This window comes from Lagopus leucura, unplaced genomic scaffold (genome assembly GCF_019238085.1).
Source record: "Lagopus leucura isolate 7727_CA_CO unplaced genomic scaffold, USGS_WTPT01 Super-Scaffold_100004, whole genome shotgun sequence".
Taxonomy (NCBI): domain Eukaryota; kingdom Metazoa; phylum Chordata; class Aves; order Galliformes; family Phasianidae; genus Lagopus; species Lagopus leucura.
In genome coordinates this window covers 8,664,107-8,683,295 of record NW_024962264.1, presented here as the reverse complement: position 1 = coordinate 8,683,295, position 19,189 = coordinate 8,664,107, and the positions used below count along the sequence as shown (strand labels likewise).

The window sequence follows — 19,189 nt, the reverse complement described above, 5'->3', positions numbered from 1 at the left end:
CTTTGAGAAGAAAAAAAAAAAAAAAAGTGCTGAGTAATGCCAGAGGTTTCTCAAATGGCTGATGCAAACCTGGAGAATTTGCATCATCATTCAGCTGGAGTAACTTGGTACGACAAGAGCTTAAATACAGGTCCACGCGGAAGCTGAGCTGGTTCCCAACGATAGGGCAGTGCCCGTGGGCAGGGTGAGGGTGCAGGTGCTGCGAGCACTGGCAGGCAGCGGGGCAGAGCAGAGCTCTACCTGCACGTAGGAGCAACCCCGCCGATAAGAGGCGGCGGAGGAAGAGGCTGAGAGAGGGAAAAGCTTGTGAACTTTTTGGCTGCGCTCGCTGTCAGCACTCTGGTGACACGGTAGCATGGTGAGGAAAGCTGCCGTCGTGACGGTGTCTAATGGGAGCTACTTGCAGGGGCAGCCGAACGGCAGGTTGCCCTCCATGGACAGCAGGCAGCCTCAGGAGAAGGTGGTACTGAAGAAGAAAGTCACACTGCTGAGGGGGATCTCCATCATCATTGGCACTATCATTGGAGCTGGCATCTTCATCTCACCCAAGGGGATCCTGAAGAACACGGGCAGCGTGGGCATGTCCTTGATGGTCTGGACAGCATGCGGCATCCTCTCGCTTTTCGGTAAGTCTGCTCAGTGCTTCCAATTGGTCTGGAGGGGCAGCCGGTGGATTATTCCTATTTTTTGTCTGATTTTCCATTGGATATCAAGGCTCAGCATGGAGCCCGAGGACCAATGGGGCCGCGGAAGGCTTTTGCTCTGCAACAAGCTGCATGCAAGGCACAGCAGTCCACAGTCCCTGTCACCCGGCACTGTGTCAGCACAGGTTGTGAGTGCAGGTTGTTTCTCATGGGTCCCTAAAGAAAAAAGCAAGTGCCCACTTTCTCCCGTTAGCTGTGCTGTATGTAATATGCTGTTTTTCTGGCTGTAAGAAGTAGCTCACAGCTTGCTTGTGAGGCCCCTGGCAGCTGGCGTGTGGGGCAAACTGTTGAGGCAGCTTTGCTTGGTTCCCTGGAGGCTCAGTCAAGGTCTCAGGGAATAACTCCCACCGGGTGTAATCTGTGTTGGTATGAGAGGGAGCAGAGCAGTAACACCAACAGCCCCTCTCCCCTGTCTCATGTTACTGCTTTTCACTTTATTCCCAGCTTGCAGTGTGCCTTGAAAAGTTCGGCTTGCGAGGATGAATGCGGCAGAAACAAATGCGTAAAATGAGTTTTATGGCTGGCTTGCCCATTGTGGCAGATTTTACTAATTTTGCTGTGTTTCTTTTTAACAATATTACATTCTGAGGAATGCTGGGTGGTTTGTTCTGTACACAAAGCCCCATTCAGAGCGGAAAACCCCACCCTGGCTCCTGGGGGACAGAGGGTCCATTGACCTCCTTAATGAGTTAATCTCAAAGAAGCGGAGGAATAACATAAGCATTGGCTTTATTTAAAACAGAGACGACTTGTTTTCTGGCACGAGGTAGGGAGGACAAATAGGGGCTAACACGTGTCTGTCTAATAGGTGGAATGTGCAAATGCCACCCTGTGTAACTTGGCTCTGAGCTTAAAAGCAGCACTGAGCATTTGGAGGCTAAGTCCACCCAAGCCAAACAGATGTTTCAAGAAAGTTAGGACCTGTTCTGGTCAGATGTTAATTGTATTGGCACAATGTGCAACATGTTTTGTTGTCCAAACTTTTAAGTCCTGCCTGTAACAAAAATTCCCCTATAAAGAAGCACCTCAAATACAATTCGTAACCCTGGCATAGGACCTTGGTCTTTAGGTGCAGTCAAAACAGAATTTGCTTAAGCATCTCCTATTTAGCTTTAACTTCAATAATAGCAATTTTCTGACTGTGAAGTAAAGTCTGTGGAAAAAAATCAGGTGGCTTTTCCTTGGCGTTTTCCAGATCTCAACATTCAGAGATCTGTCTCATTTGGTCCAGTAAAAGATATTACCTCTTCCCTCTAAATGGACCTGCTACAGTTGTTATTTCATAATATTTTTGTCATTAACGTTTCTCATTTCCTACAAGACTTAAGGCCTCATACAAAGGTCACCTAGGCTCTTGCTGAGGCTGTCTGTGCAATATGTATCAAACCATGGTTTGATTTCATTCCAAATCACTCCAGAGCAGGTTGGCAAGAGAAAGCCCGTGAATATATTTTTTTAATGTGGCTCTAAGAATTTCTTTAAGTACCTTTCCGGGAAAGCTAAAGATGATTGGATAAAAGCTGTCATGTTTTTGCAAATCCCCAAACAAAGCAAAAGGAGGATGTAATGTGTTGTAAAGTCTTACGGCTTCTTTGGGCTTGGTGTCGGGCGGTTTTGAAAACTGTAGTTTTCACCTTAACATGAAGCAGCATAAAAGCAGGTAGGGAAAAGGCTTTGCACATGTTGCTGATCTGTGTAATGCTTTGTGTAATGCAGTGCTTACAAACTGGTTTTCTTGTGGCTCCTCCAAAAAGGGCTGCCTGCATTGAGCAGACCCAGTGCCCTCTTTGCCCATGGAATGAAGAATCCACAGGCTGTAAGGCTGAATGAGGACCAGTGATCACGCATGGTCACAGTATGCTGTTACAGCTCTGTAATGTCAGCATCATGCTGACAGCAGCCTTGAGCATCTCCTTGGGGAGCTGTTCTTTGCTGGGAAATCCAATGCTGATAGAGCTAAGCCATTCCCTGAGTTTGGTGTGCGAGACTTCAGTGGTACCAGTGAGGAAAATCCTCCATCTGTGATTCCTGCTTCCAAACATGAGCCAGTTGCTTGCTCTTCCTGTGGCTGAGGAGGGAGGGGAATGCCATATTCAGGCTTTCCTCCAAGGATGAGGCAGGTTGGATGCCGCCGGGCAATATTTGCTCGTAACTATGTGTCAGAGGGCTTTGCACTGTTGGCATGATGCAGCACTTTGTGCCACACCAGTGTGGATGAGTAAGAAGCACCTTGCTTGTAAACACTTCGTGCCATGGCTTACACAAGTCCACCGGAATGACATGGAACTTCTAAGCCTCTTGAAAAAAGAATATGGAGGATTAGAATGTATCAGAAGCTGTTGTGTTACCATAGCAGCTCGGTTGTTCACCTTACAGATGCTTGGAAAGTTGTTTCTGGATGTCTCTTGTGATGCTTCAGTTTCACTCTCACAGGTGCCCTCTGCTATGCTGAGCTGGGAACATGCATTAAGAAATCTGGTGGTCACTACACATATATCCTGGAGGCCTTTGGCCCGCTGCCTGCTTTTGTGAGAGTCTGGGTGGAACTGCTCGTTATTCGGTAAGTTTGTTGCTTCTCTTGTGGCACAGCGCTTCTCAGTCATGATGAAAACTCTCCACTATGTGAAGCACAAAAGAAATCAAAGATATCTTGATCTATTAGCTAAGTTTTTTAGTGTGGCTGCTCCAGACAATTTAACAATGCTGTTTTGCTTCTCACTGTTGAAACATTCAAAAAGACATATGTGTATGTATGGAAGAAAAAGAGATTCTACAAAAGCTGTCTGTCACACAAATTCAGTGACTTATTTTGATTTTGCTAAGCTTACTACATCCATTGATGTTAATACCCATGCCTACATGAAGTATAGTGGAAGAGGAATGTCACTTTTACATTTTCTAAGCTGAGGTGCTGGTTTTTGGAGCAGTCTCTGTTGTCTGTGGATACAGAAATAACACCTGGCACAGCTGTCACCCAGAAGATTTGAGATCTGGGTGCACTGTGTCTTCTCTAGATGTCAATTCTGGTCCCCATCTTTTGTTATCATGGTGTGTTGGAGAAGAAAGTTGGCCAAATAGTGCAACATTGAGTCCTTATGTATCTGAAATGCCCAAAGTACTGATGTGGTGGTATGCTTGTGGTTGATACAGCCCTTGACATTGTATAGGGAAATTACAACAAGAAGATGCAGAATGACTAGATTGTTGCAAATAAATTTGCATAATGTAAACTGATCTTTTTGTGGAACTAAAATGTGACCTGTTTGGGAAAAAAAATATATATATCATTTTACAGTATTACTGGAACTGGAGGGCTCGTTGCTTATAGAATAGGGCAGTTCATTTGTGTGACATAAACTCAGGAATGCTGCGTTCCTGCCCTAGGCCAATCAGCACTTCTTTGCCTTCTCTTCTGATACGAGCAAATGAGTCACCGATGCACAAGCCTCATCAAAAATCGCAGCTATGTTTACTTAATATTGACGAGTTCTAGCACAGACTGTTGAGTTTAAAATTGCTAACAGTGCTGACTCATTATGAAGCCGTAAATCCTTATCTCATTTCCAGAGGAAATGATTGTGTGTGTCAGATAGCCCCTTGCATCCTACTCACTCATACGTAACCTTTGAATAAACTCCATCGAATGTGACAAAAGAGTGGATCCCTTAATCTTATTAAATGCTTTCTGAAAAGAAAACCAGCAAGAGGAAGCGGAGTTATGGTTTTCATCGAGGGAGGCAGTGGTGTGAACGTAGTTATACCCTTACACAATCATGAAAGGAGAGTCATGTGAGAAATCCCCTTGTTAACCTGCACCCTAGTAGGCGAGGGGATGCTTTTCCTAGGATGAGAGTACCCACGAGAAACCAGACCTTGTCAGTTCCTCTCCTCGATTATTGTTTTCATTTCTTTTGTACACACGACGGCGTCCCAGGAGTGCCATCAAAATACTCTTAGTCATTGCACTCTGCCCCACACCCAGTAAATAATCACGTTGCATGGGAAAGAACATCAGTGGGTCCTTTAATCATCCAAACCAAGAGGAAGCGAGGGAGATGGACTTGTTGTAACTTGTGTTCAGAGCGGCACTGCCAAAACTCTGGGCACAGTTTTAGGGCTGACTCTGGCAGGGCAAACTAGTTGGCTACAGCTACCAAAGGGGCTGAGGCTTGGTGCATAGCGGTGCTGTTGTCAGGGGGCCGAGCTGCATGCATACTTCTCACTTAAGCCTTTTTTTCCTCTGAGTGGTTGCGGGATTTTCGTGCCCACAACCAAAATAAACATTTTCTGTTCTCATATATACTTACAGCCACTATTTCATGGTCTAAGACACACGTAGCTGTGTCCACAGACTGAGTAAACCATGCTAGCATCGCCTGTAGAAGCGCCCCATGCTCCTCATCCAATACAGGTGGGAGCACCTTTTCTCTCAGCAGTCAGGTGCACTACATACTAAGAAAAAAAAAACAAAAAACAAAAAACAAAAAACAAGAAGAAAAAAACGACAGGTTCTCAAACAAGTGAGGGTGAGTGAATGAGTTGTCTGCAACACTTGGATCTGGTGATTGCCCACAGGTTGGGTAAGAGCATGCTGCTGAAGAGGTGACTCATGTGCCTGCAGCGTGTGCTGCCAGCCCTCTGCCTGCCCCTGCCCACTGGCTTTCTTCTTCAGGCTTTTTCTTTTCTCTTTGCCCTTAAAGGAAAGCTGCTAATTTGCTTTGTGTGCATTTGTGAGCGCGCAGCTGTTAGGAGCCTGCTGATCCTTATGATTGCAGTCAAAAGGAAAATGCCCCATTCCCTCAGCCTTGGCCTCAACTGGCTAAGTGCACTGCCAGCAGCATCTCTCCAGTTTAAGAAGCCAGGAGACTTAGCTATTTATTAAAGATATAACCTTAACAAGCTTTGTTTTTAAAAGTGAATGGTGTGGAGCTAGATTTTCCTTAAAACAAGAGGGAAAAATCCAGGTTCTGGAGGAAGGACCTGAGGCTGAGGAGGCAAGCCAGGTAAAATTTCAGAGATCTGCTCTTCTGCCTGATCCAGGCCACTTCAAAGCTGGGCAGATACAGAACATGAGGGCTGGAGGCCGGTGAGCTGCCTATGTCAGTTAGATAGGTATAGGCAGCAAATGGATGGGTAGAACAAGTGCCCAGGCTATTGTCTGCCTTCACTTGATGTGGAAAGTTTCTTAGGAAGATGCTTCAGGCCTTTGCTCCCAGCGGTTTTGTCCAAAGCAGTGTGTGATGCTTTGGTTGGTTTGTGGCTCTTTTTGGTTTAAAGGTAAAACTCTCTGGTGGGAAATCCAATTTAGGATTTCAGTGAACAATAACTTCTCTGCAGTATTTTCACACAGTTCTTAGCAACTGTGTTTTAGTTAAAATTCAACTGGGAGAGGTATATTCTGCACTGAAGGCATTGTTTTATTAAATGCTGTAGATTTTTCATAACAAATTTGCAGGGACTCTTGTTTCACTCAAAAATCCCTCGAGGCCCCTTGTCTCTTTGCTGTGTGTAGCAGTATGATGGAGATCAGATCCTGTGATCTGTCCAGTAGAAGGTAACATGTGAAGGCTTGTGGCAAATACTTAGCTGGTCTCAAGGAGAAAGGCTGTAGGGATGTCATTTCAGATTGGGAAATGCAACAGGCTTGCCTGCCTTTCATTAATGTTCCTCTGTTGCACGAAAGGGGCTTCCCGTGCTTTGAGGATTTTCCCTGCCACAGTGCTGGAAAGTTGTTTGTCAATAAAATTAACATGCATTTTAAGCAGTGTTTGCATTTTAGGAGATGCCATTTTCGTTCATCTTTTATATACTGAAGTCCCAGACTTCAGTAACAGACTTGGTTTAATTTTGTGCTTCCTATTTCAGTAAAGTAGAGTTCTCATCCTCACTGAAATTAATATGTTTGTCTATGAGGGGTGAGATGTATCTCACCACCACAGTTCAGTCTTCAACAACTTTTAAACTTTTAATTTGCCTATGCAAATTAAATCTGGCCATGTTCACTGCGAGCATGGGAATGGATATTTGCACTGATGCATCTCCTTTCTTTGTATGGCTGCTTCACACTGGTTATCTGTTATGCTCAGAAATCATGGCCCGTGGTGCCATAGTTGCCAACAGGCACCAAAGCTGGGTACACCTTGTGGTTCTGTGATAATAATGCTACAGTGTGATCCCAAATGAGTATTGTTTACATGCTATTGCAGATCAATTTTGTGATTTCTTTTTCCTATTCTTACTTTTTGCTCTAGCCCTGCTGCCACAGCAGTGATATCTTTGGCATTTGGACGCTACATTTTGGAACCTTTCTTTATGCAGTGCGAAATCCCAGAACTTGCGATTAAACTTATTACAGCTGTTGGCATCAGTAAGTATCTGATTTTAGTTGTCAGAAAGAGTAAAAATGATGTAAATTAAAAAAAAAAAAAAAAAGTTAATCAGACACTGAAAAGGTAGACGTTTGCTGCCAATGGTTGCAGAGTGAGTGTGCATCCAGTGCCAAGGGCATCGGTGTGATTTTTTGCCTGTGTGTGTTTCTGTAATAGTAAAAAAAACCAAACCAAAACAAAAAAACAGAAAAGAAGAGCAGATTTTATTAATGGCAGAAAAAGATCTATTGCTAAGCGTGATAATGTTGCCGCTTGAATTAATGGCAGGACTCTTATTACTTTTGTGGAAGCAATTTCAGTCCCTGGGAGATGACAAGCCAGTGCCAGAGATACAGAAGAATGATTACTTGATTTTAAGTGCATTGCTCTACCTTGGCAAGCACTTGCCAAGTATGATGCCATGAAGAGATGTAACACTCCTGACTGGAGCACAGACAACATGAGATCATCATTCTTAGTCCCTCACTGTCCTGTGCAGTGATAAAACTTACTGAGGCACTCACAGCTTGGGAAGCAGGAGCCCAAATGACTCTGGGAGCAGGGTGAGCGGTTGGCTCGAAATGCTCATTTATTATGAGTAGCTTCTTCTCCTCTTTCCAACTTTACAATTAGTGTAAAGGGGTTGTTTGGGGACACTGAGAAGTAAAACATGCTGATGGCAGGAGGGAGGCTAGCCCTGGGCTTCTTGGTGTGCCTGGACAGCGTGTGAAGCTGTGTGAAATGGAAGGCACGGTCCTGGTGCGAATGAGAGTTAGAGTCATGCAGCAGGAGAGGTTTGTTTCCAGTTTTGTGCAGTGATCGTGGATGATGCTCTCTCTTTCACACACACACACACACACACACACACACACACACACACACACACTCAGCTGTGCTGGGAGGAGCGTGCAGGGCAGATCGGAGTAATTAGTAACAGATTGTTCCTTTCAGTTCGGCCAGTGCACATATCAGAAATAAAAGGGCTGGAAAAAAGGAATTAAGACATGCAAAATGATCAAAGGCATGCAGGGGACCACTTTAATTTTGCACAATAATAGGTTCAGATGACTTTTTCTTTCTTTGGGGAAGTGAGTTCAATTGACATGGAAATTTTCGGTCTCCAGGTTACTGGGGCTTTTTGTAGGAGCTCTCTTGATAAGATCTCTCTTCTGCCAGGAGTGTTAAAAAAACCAGTGTGTGACCGCATTTCTTTCTGACTTAATTATGCACAAACTATAGGTTTCATAGGAATAATTGAATTAAGGCTTGAATTTCGAGGTCAATGACTTTTTATGGCTACATCTGTCTAAAATATTTCAGTGAAAGATAAGGATGAAACAGATGTTCAGTAACTTCAAGGTCACTGAGACAGAAGGAATGTTAAGTGAGGAGTCCATTAAAAGTGTTTTGTTAAGTGCATTGCGATTCAAGCACAATAAGCGAACAATTTGAAATAGATTTTTATTGCTTTTAATTTAATTGAAAATCTGTGTGATAAACCGAGGCTACACAGAGTAATTAAACAAAGAAGTAACATTGTGGGGTGGGGGGGGTTGGAGATACGCTGGAATAATTACACCCTGAAGGGAGATGGGAGTTCACAGCAGCCTGTTCCTATGGTGACCGAGGGTCTGTGCAGAGCAGGTAGGATGTGCTGCTGTCTCACTGAAGCGAGAGATTCTGGTAGAAAGTTTGTGATTGTGATTGGGACGGTGCTGAGAAAAGCAGGGGCCTGTCAGACTGAGGCTGCGTTGTAATTCTTCGCACTGTGCTGTTTAGTGGATTTTCCTTTGTGGCAGTTTTTTGATCCGATGCTGCACTCTGGGCTAAGCTATCTGAGAACATACAGCTGTTATTCTTGCGCTGTGAGAATTAGCTGGTGTGGTGACTGTGATGAATGTTCTGTGTTGTGCTGGTAGGCAGAGTGATAGGTGAGATTAAGATGTTGAGCTGCACAGACACATTGGAGCCCTGAAGATCTTATAATCCAATTTAACGGTGGCAAAGGTAGTGTTTACTTCCACCGGAGATTTTGTTAAGTTAATGAAAATATAAGCTTATGAGCTTTTTGTCATCCTGTCCACCCTTGGTCCCTTCTACCATCTACGTCTGCAGAGTGCTCACTATATACCTACTGCATGGGGAGGAAGGTAGTAAGAAGCATCACTAACCTGTGTCCTTGAAAGAAACTTTACTCTGTAGTGTTATCCTGTATTTTCTGATCATACTACAAAGGGAAGGAAGAGATTTGGAAAAATCTCCAGGCAGTCCCCTGCCCCAAAAAAGATCAGTGCATCTCTAAACAGCTCCCAACAGATGTTTGTCTGCAGCGGTCTTCACAGTTCCAGGGGTGAGTTCCTACACCTTACCCAGTGCTGTAGCCCAGTTTTTCCTGTCCTTTTCACAAGAAAGTTTTTCTTATTCTTTTTATTTTTTTCTTTTTAATCTAAACATTCTGTTCTGCAATTTGAGCCTATTATTCCTTGTGTTACATAGAGTGAATATGGAAGGCACTTCTTCCTTTCCTCTTTATGGTCAGCAGGACAGGTTTGTGAAGGGAGATAAGGGGGGAGCAGTGAAATACTGCATACCAACATTGCGCATGGCCAAGACTGATATTCATGAGAGTTCCTTTTGAACTGCAATGCAAAGGTTGCCTGAGATGGATGCAGGCAGGATTAAGATGGCAGTGGCAGACACTGCTGACTCTCAACAAGCTGCAGAAAAGCACAGCTTGCAGAATGGCCATAGCTCACTCCTCTACCACTGTTCCACTTCCTTGTCTCTGTGATGCAAAAGGAAAAAGGATGCTGCAGAGAAGATGGAGATCATATGAAAACTAAAATGGAACCATGGGAGATGGTGACTTTTAAAAATATTTTCGTCTTTATTGGTTATTTAGAGGAGCAAAGATGTGCTGGGCATAAAGTTCACCCTAAAATCACACCTGTCCTGAGCTGTAGATGCAAATTTTCTGTTCCAGGCTATGGTGCTTTTGTCGTGGGTACTTTTTTTCTTTCTTACTTATTTAAACAAAAACTCTTCTTCATGTTTATTGCTTTTCCCAACGAAGAAGACATTTACAAAGCATGGAGACAGGCAGTGCAAAAGAAAAATAGAAATCTACATTGAAATTTTGCTTTATTTGTATCTTTTAACTCTTTTCGTAAAGTTAAGCTTATTTGTAATAGTGAGCAAGAGGTTATGCTGTGTGAACATATTGAACTGTGTTGTTGATGTATAGCCTGACTGGCACGCAGCGTTAACTGAGCCAGTTCTAATCTTTCCATTTGGTCTAAATATCAGAAGTCAAATAAACAGGATTCAACGGTAAAGAACTGTGAAACTGAAAGCAGGTTACCAACTCTTACATCTGTAAAGTTTTTCAACTCAGTCAAGCACATTTAGGGTAAAATATGTAATTTTTCCTCTCTTTGTGTTCGGAGGTCTGCCAAAAAGACCGAATTACTCAAGTCGTGTTTGCTAGACAGAAGCCGTATCGTGCTTGGAAATCAAGGTCAGCTCTACAGATCTGTCAGGGCTTGCTGGCAGATACTCTGGGAATTTTTGTTGGCATCAATTGTGAATGTACATGGGAGCCAATAGCTGCTTTTTCTACCTTCACGGCAGATGCTGTGGACACTGCTCTCTCCTGCTGACAGTTTTCAGACAAGTGGTTTAAATTAAGACATCACTAGGCTGTAGGAATAGCAAAAGCTGCTCCGATGGGTGCTTTTGTGCCACCTGTGACTTCATTTTGACTGGTGCATTAAAAGCCACAACCTAAGGATGCTTTTTGCTTTGAGTAAATGCCTTAACCCTAACAGCCTGACAAGTCAAGGGAAGGCAGCTCCCTTGGCTTCCCGCTGAGGCAATGGTATTCCTGAAAAGTAGGCTGGGATGCTTGCTGCTGCTTCTCCCATCAGGTGTTGTTATCCATTTATAGCTGTGGCTGTGTGAAGGGTAAGGATTGTGAAAAGCAACATGGTTAGTGTTACCAATTGTTCACAAACCCTGTTTGTTCTCTTTCCATAGTCTCGTAGATTAGGATTCATCTCACTTTTAGTTAGGTATTTAGTTATAGCCGGTTGCCTCAGCTCCCTTTAAAATTAGTGAAGGAAGGGGGGGGGGGGTACATCCTTCCTGAAGGCAACTGTTCTCTTTACTAGGCGTCTGAAAGATGGGTGATTAATCATCTTGTGGAGGTAAATGTCTTTTCGGAGGATGCTGGCAGACCAGCCACCTGACTTTTAGCTAACCAGTTGTGAGGTGAGTCCTGCTTTTACTGTCCTTTTGTCTGGGGACTTGCTGTGTCCTTCTGATCTTTGCTGTGATCCTGTATCAAAGACCCTGCAATCTTGAAATATCCCTGCAATATCCTATTTGTAGAAGTGTGTTGTTGATAATGACTGCAGACTCAAGATAAAATTTCCATCTTCATTTGTGCAGTTGCCCAACTCTGCAAGGGAATTGCTCTTCTGGAGGACCATCCAAGCTAATGGCGCTGTGCACTGGATTGGCTGCAAGCATAGCCTTCTTTTACGTTTCCAGTCAAATGAAGATGCTTGCTGTGTGCATTTTGCTTTCTCCATTTCATTAAGAAGCCTCAGCTGAAGCACTCTGCTGGTTTGACTTTGCGGGCAGGGGTGGGATAAGTTTAGCAGCCTGCTTACGTGGAGGTTGTCTTCACAGAAACATTGCTCTAGGTGCTTTTCTTTCAAGCCACTGTGGCTCTTAGGCAGATTTGTGGTTTGTGATTTGTGTGCGGCTGACGAGCAAGCAGGGTGATGAGTGGATCAGAATTGATGTTCATTCTAGTTTGCCATCTGATGACATTCTCATATCTGGAGGGTGAAAGCGATGCATTAATGACACTCAAGGAGGGTGAGGATGCTCACATAACCTGTTCTGCCACAGGTCACGTAGCAGACTGATTGCTGCAGGGGTCTTGAACTCTGAGTATGCTAGACGTCAAGTCACAGATCTCTTCCTGAGATTAGGAACTCTTAGGTGACATTTTCTCGTAGCCTGGTCCCTTCCTGGGCTTGTCCTGTGGAGTAGTAAAAGGCACTGTAATGAACTCTGCAAGAAATCTGAAAAGAGTCAGTGCTTGTTTATGGCACGGGATTTCTTAGTAGCTTAATTACTGTTGGTTAAATAACTATGTTAATATACTAAGCTTGAATGACACCTGTTAGCCTTTTCTACCCTATTTTCCTGGTGTTTGAGCCCTAAGAGAGGGAGCCTCGGTAAGCACTGCTGTTCGGCAGTGAATTATAAGGGGAGCTTTCAAGGTTTCAGTTAATGAAGTTACATCAACGTAATATTGGGAAAGTAGAGTAATGAGGTGGGCCCCATGGATTTTCTGTTTCCTTCTAAATACACACACACAAGGATTTAATGAACCAAAAAAGTGTTTGGGTCTCAAATGAGACTGTAAGTCCAGGTGATACTTCTGTGACTACTGCTGTGACTCAGAAAATGCTAAAATATGGTAAAATACAGAATGGAAAAATATTGTAACCTTTAAGGTTTTGTTTGTTTGTTTGTTTGTTTTTGGTGCAAATTTAAAACTAAGTGATAGTGTGAGTTTGTGTTGACTTTGGTCAACAACATTGGTTGATTTTGGTAAATTGTTCACTTGAGTGTGGGACCTGCACTTTCCCAAATACAAATTTCAGAAAATGTTGTTTACATTTTTTTTCTGGATTGCTTGTAGTTTTCTCACAGAATCACAAAATGGCCCAGATTGGAAGGGACCTCAAGCAAGGATCATGAATCTCCAACCCCCCTGCCACACGCAGGGCCACCAACCTCCCCATTTAATACCAGACCAGGCTGCCCAGGGTCCCATCCCACCTGGCCTTGAATACCTCCAGGGACGGGGCATCCACAGCCTCTCTGGGCAGCCTGTTCCAGCACCTCACCACTCTCTCTGTGAAGAACTTCCCCCTGACATCCAACCTAGATCTTCCCTGTCAACTTAAAACCATTTCCCCTTGTATTGCAGTTATCTACCCTTTCCAAGAGTTGACTCCCTTCCCTTTTGTAGGCTCCCTTTAGGTACTGAAAGGCTGCAATGAGGTCACCCTGCAGCCTTCTTTTTCCAGGCTGAATGAGCCCAGCTCCCTCAGCCTGTGTTCATAGAGAAGGTACTCCAGCCCTCTGATCATCTTTGTGTCCCTCCTCTATATCCTCTCCAACAGCTCTCTGTCTTTCTTTTAATCTTTTTGATTTCAAGGGAGAATTGCTTATAAATACACTTTGGCCTTGCCACTGGCCAGAATCGATACAGAAGGTGTGGGACAGCCCAGCTGTTTCTGCAGCCAGAGCCCTGTGCTGTGCCAGGTTTGTGATGCCAGCTCCCACAAACCTGCAGGGTCTGGTGGGAGACAGTGCCTTGCGATTCTATGCATCCTGTGGTGTGCTATGTGGCTGATGAGGCAGATAGAGCAGCGCTCTTGGGAGGGCTGGAGAGAAGGAAAAGCTGTGATGAAGGACTAATTCATTAGTTCCACACGATGGAAGGAGCGAGATGATCAATGGGCAGGCTTGTTGTGCCACACTCACCTTTCCCTGTGGCAGAAGGGAAAAAGGAATTTTTATCTAGTGAAATGACTCACAATTTCCATTCAGTTAGTAAATATTTTTTTTAGGCGAGCTACTTTATTGATTCTGTTTTGCCAGGGTAATTGTTTATGTAAACTGGAATGAGTGGCACTTGAGCCGTAGGAACTCCCATCAGAGTTCCAGCAGGGGCCCAGTGGGATGTGTGTTGGGCAGGCAGGGCAGGGAAGCTCCTCACCCCTGGGCTCCTTGGCTTGGCAAGGTGTCAACCTGAGTTTTGGTTTCCTCACCAGTTGCAGTATGGGCAGGAATGCCGCTTGCACTCTGTCCCTCCTGTGTCACCACGGAATCGCTGCGCAGGAGGGGAAATAGCAAGAGAAAGGAGGAGGTGTAAACAAGGCAGTGAGTGACAAATTCATGCGGGGCCTAAATGGGGGTGAGAAAGTTTAATGTCATTATTAATTGTTACTGTTTTCTGAAAATGCAAATCTCTAATCAAACTGGCACTGGTACAGAAATCTGGAGTGACAGGGCTTGTGCAATTATTTTTTTTTCATCTGAGGCAGCTTCTGTCAGCCCATCACCTACCAACAGCTAACAGTCCTGGGTAAACGAAGCTTTAATTTGGTGCAAAATGAGCTAAGTGGAGAACAGAGAAATGGAAGGGTCCTACAAGGGCTCAGCTTAAGCGTTTAGTAGTACGGGAACTGTAAGGGAAACGTGAGAGGGGTGGGAGGGCAGCAGATAGGGAAGACTATCAGGGCATTATTTCTTTCGGCACTGCAGAGTCTGCTATTTGTGCAGCCTCAGAGAGTTTTGTGGTGATTTCAGCAGAATGAATATTTCTTTCTGACTTTTGTTTTCCTTCTTGCAGCGCTAGTGATGGTCCTGAATAGCACAAGTGTCAGCTGGAGTGCCCGCATTCAGATTTTCCTTACCTTTTGCAAGCTTGTAGCAATTCTGATAATTATAGTCCCCGGAGTTATCCAGCTAATTAAAGGTATGAAATGAAAAGTAAATGCTTTTAAAGTGCTTTTATCTTTACCCTCCCCAGTCTCCCCCCACCTGCCTCCACCAAATAATGCTTATAGCAGCAAAATCTCTTAATTAGTCTCTGCTTGTTCAACTGGAGCTCTGTACTGTCATGTAATTGATTAGAGGTGGAACTACACTGGGATGAACTGGTATTTCCTTCTGCATGCCAATGAGACTATTCAGATAGAGTTGGTTTCCAAGCCAGTGACAGGATTGCCCTTCTCTGTAAATTGCATTCTGTGTGAACTTTGGGAACTGTGCTGGTGCCTGCTTCTCTTCAGCACAGGGGTGTGGTGGTCACAGGGGCTCAGATTTGGGGTTGTATGAAAGAAACATTATTGCGGAGGCTGTTATTGTGGGTGCTAATCTCGAACCAATAAGTAGGAATGGCTGTGATGATTCATTATCAGAGAGAAATGAATGATGTAGAGATACTGTCTTGGAAGACAAGATAGCTAGCTGCTGTTCTCACAGAGTCAGTCCCTGCCTGCAGCTCTCCAGCATGCTCAGCTGCATGCGTGCCTTACTTCTCACAATGGAAAAACAAAAGCGTGCAGCTATATCATAGACCAGAATCACAGAATTGATAAAGTTGGAAAAGACCTTTAAGAGCATCTAATCCAACCATCAACCCAACACATCCATGCCCACTAACCATGTCCCTCAGTGCCACATCTCCACGTTTTTTGAACACCTGCAGGGACAGTGACTCCACCGCTGTGGAGCAGCTCATTCCAGTGCCCGATTGCTCTTTCTGAGAAGTTTTTCCTTATGTCCAACCTAAAGACCGATGGTCTGGGCCTATCCAAGAGTAAGAAAGGAAAACAGGGCAGATCATTGCTACCTGAGCAAGGAGTGTGAAAATATCCTGCATGGACACGGTATGCAGCATTTTCCTCCTGACATTTGGGTAAGGCCATGTGGCAGTGAGGCTCTGCTGGTCCCATAGAGCCACCTGAGTGGAGACTCTTACAGTAGAGCCCTGATGGCAGGGAGTGAGATGGGGACAAGCCACAACTCTCTGATTACAATAAAGCTAGATAATAATTATACAAAGCACCAGGAGCCATTCACCACAGTGAGTCAGAAAGGAGGACACATTTAATGAATTGGTGGCAGACTTTATCTAGCAAAAATGATGGCAGTGGTTGGCCCAGCTCCTGGGGCCACTCTGGTGCCCCACAAGACTCCTTCCCACGTGAGGCAGCTGCACAGCTCTGGCCATGAGCTCAGTGCATGGCAGGGACAGGCGGCTCACTGCCCTTAGCTATAGTCTCTGAAATAAAGGTGATCCTGTGCAGTGTTCTGCTAGTTCACTATTTCTGTTTGCATGTTTTTCACTTGCTTTCTGGCCATCACCATGCCTTCCCTTACCTCCTTTCATGTGCACATGTTTTCTCTATGTTTCTATCTGCCCCTTTGCCTTTGGAACAGGCCAGACCCAGGTTTGGACGGGCTTTATCCCTCAGAGAGCATTTCCAATTCCTTTTTCTAAAGGAAAACTTCCACACGCCAGTGGAAGTTCTGCCTGAGGGCTCAGTAAAGAGGAGAGGAAAGGGTTTGACCATTGCTCATTTAAATCTCAGTGAATTCTCCTTAAAGCTCATAATGTGATCTTAGAATTCCCACTTGTTTGTTACAGTTTTTGGAGGACTATTTCCAGGCAGGCTTTGTTCCTGCATTGGTCCTCCTCCCCATTGCATTGTTCAGCTGCAGATACCCATCCACAAGGAAAGATGAATGTCTGGTGTTCCTTAGAGGCGGTGCATTTACACCAGCAGGAAGGCTACTGGCTTTGTCAGCACCTTCCTCTGTTGTCGAAGGATTGGAAAGATCTTTACTGAATGTTCAGTCTCATGGTATATATAATGTTTTTGGACAGAGACTTTGGTTTTCGCATACTCGTTTGGTACTGATCTTTGGCACTCAGCTATTCCTGCACCTTTTCTGCTATCTGCCTTGCACTTTTCTCAAAATGTCTAAACATTTGCATTTAGAGAAGCATGATTCTTGCTATAACATAAGCTACAGTGCTGCCTATAATGCAGAAGAGAAACTTACTAAGTACTGAGAACTTCAGTCACAGGAAGACTTAAGATACTGGGTTTGTTTACTTTACAAATGTTTCTTATAAGTGAAGTGCTATTAATGCTCCATTTGAAGAAAATGTTAACGAACAAGGGAAATGTTTATAGCAAAAACCCCAGAGCTCATTTTGCTCTTTAGTGTTGATATGTCACTGCTGGAGACAACAGTGTGGTGAGTGTCATCAAACTCAGAATGCTTTACATAAACTAACAGGTCAGATTCTGCTGTGACATGGCTAAGGACACCACAAGAACTTTTTACAGTTGCTGGCAGAATTTGGCTGTGAGGTTTGGGTCAGAAATTAAGGTCAAGGGCAGAACTTGAAGTCAGTGAACTACTGGGTGATTAAATGTTCCATGGTATGATATATTTATTTGTTTTAAAGTAGGAGGTGTCCAAAGAGCTTGTTTTTCAATTTTATTTTTTATTTTTTGATGTTGCAGGAGAAACACAGCACTTTAAAAATGCCTTTTCAGGGAATGATGCCAGTATTATGGGATTACCACTTGCTTTCTATTCAGGAATGTACGCCTATTCGGGCTGGTAAGTCTTTGAAACCTATAAGCGTTTGTCCTCAAAGCAAACACTAATATGAACTAACAAAGGCATTTATTTATACAACAGATTGAGTCGCACATTCTGCCTCTTTTGCCAAACAGTATTGTGTAGTAAGGATAGCTCTTGCTGCTGTCCCATATGCTTGGTAGCTTCTCTCTGGCAGCTCTGAGAAGGAAAGATTATTCTTCTTCGATATGCAATATGTAAGCACTCAGTGAACGCTAAAAAAAAAAATCAGGCATATTTCTGTTCTCAAGGCTAGAAGTAAAAGCAACAAGAAATGAACATTTTAAAATTCTAAGTATTTTAATAGAATTCTAAAAGGAATAATCATGCATTAGATTTTGTTGAAGAAGACAACGATCACACGAAAAAGATCTCTCTCAACTGATGTAAAGTTGTAGATCTCCATCCCACTTGTGTGGACCTCAGCCTTTGCTTTGTAAAAGCAGCACTTTAGAATCAGAAGCAAACTCTGATAAGGCCAGTGAAGACCACAAAACAAGATGAGAACACTGATTCCTGTGGCTTTTGCTCTGGCAGTATTGGACGTCACTTAACAAGAAGTGCAACTGGCTTCCACAAAAGTTAAGTGCTATTCACTGTGAGCAAAGTAATGAGAATCTGCCTTCAAGTATCTGGCTCAGAACTTTCTTTTAAGTTCTCCCCACCAAAGTACATAGTGGCTGGTTTGAAAAAACCTTCTACACTTCAAATCTACCTTACGATTTGTTTGTGCTTAGCGAGGGCTCCACTCTGCACAGTGCTGATGTGCTTTGCAGCAGTGGCATGAAAAAAAAAGACTACAATATACAACAAAAAGACTGCAGAGCGTGGGCTTATTTTTGAGATAGCTTTGTCTGGAGGTCTTCCTTTTCCCTTCCATAGCCTCACAGGCAGTGAAGTTCTTTCCCTTGTACAAAAGCTGGGGAACGAATGATAAGGAATGTATTTATTTCATTCAGAGGGACAATGGGACCAGCATCTGAGTTCTCTGTTGGCCTGTAACTCCCCCGTTGCAAGAGCAGTATAAGCATGCTCACTAAAGCACTGAACAGCACTTTTATATTAAATGGTGGGTGGGTGGTGGGGGGGTAACCTGAGCGAGTCCACAGCCTTTATCTGTGATAGATATGTAAGAAAAGAGCCTGGCATTTTGAAGGCTCGAAGAAATTGAACTCATTATAGGGACAGTCTCTTCCCCCTTCCTTCTCTGATACAGCCACCTCTGTCTCATACATCCATACACATGATGGTTTCTCACTTTTAAAATATTGCCCTTGGTGTACACATTTCTGTGGTGGCAACTTTAAAAGGTCTTTAATATTATTCATTGCCGAAGCAGAGTTGGTTTACTGTGAAATCTTACATCAAGAAGATTGCTATTCTGCTGTTGTTTCTTTCCTATTTCTTTCCTTTTTCCACACGACGTTCCAAACTTCCTGAAATGAAAATCATCTCTGTTTTTCCCTTACACATTCTGACTTTTATTTCATGGTCCTGATTTGCCACTTATAGAAGAAATTAGCAGGAAAAGATCTCGTTTGGCTAGTGCTTCTCCTAAGCTGCCTATTTGTCTTTGTCACCAGCTCAAATTGATTGCCTCAGAGCACAGAAGAGCAGACCATTAAGTGGAGTGTCAATACCCTTGCACTATCAGTTTCATGGGGCTAAATCAATCCAATAAGCTGGATGTGAAGGAGTGCTGCGAGTGCTGGTGATGTGTCCCAGGATGGAGGCAGAAATTTATGCATAGCCTGTGACACTATTATCTTTTAATGATACAGCTTTAAAGTACAAAACAAAGGTGGTATTGCTTATGTATGTGAGCTCATCCTGCCAAGAGCAAGTATAGACTACTGGGTATAA

The 19,189-nt window shown here is 43.8% G+C and overlaps 1 protein-coding gene across 8 annotated transcripts in view; it reads left to right on the top strand.

The window, feature by feature from the left end:
- The window catches only part of SLC7A11 (solute carrier family 7 member 11), a 288,216-nt gene that overhangs the window by 230,878 nt on the left and 38,149 nt on the right, over positions 1-19,189 (top strand). For 7 of the 8 annotated variants that reach the window (XM_042871066.1, XM_042871068.1, XM_042871067.1 and 4 more), the window contains 5 exons: positions 407-626; positions 3,138-3,264; positions 6,956-7,071; positions 14,514-14,639; positions 17,206-17,305. In XM_042871066.1, coding sequence (XP_042727000.1) covers positions 434-626; positions 3,138-3,264; positions 6,956-7,071; positions 14,514-14,639; positions 17,206-17,305 — 662 coding nt within the window. In that variant the 5' untranslated portion in view covers positions 407-433. Of the gene's footprint in view, positions 1-272; positions 627-3,137; positions 3,265-6,955; positions 7,072-14,513; positions 14,640-17,205; positions 17,306-19,189 lie in introns of those variants that run through there. The other variant, XM_042871064.1, reaches the window with a different exon arrangement.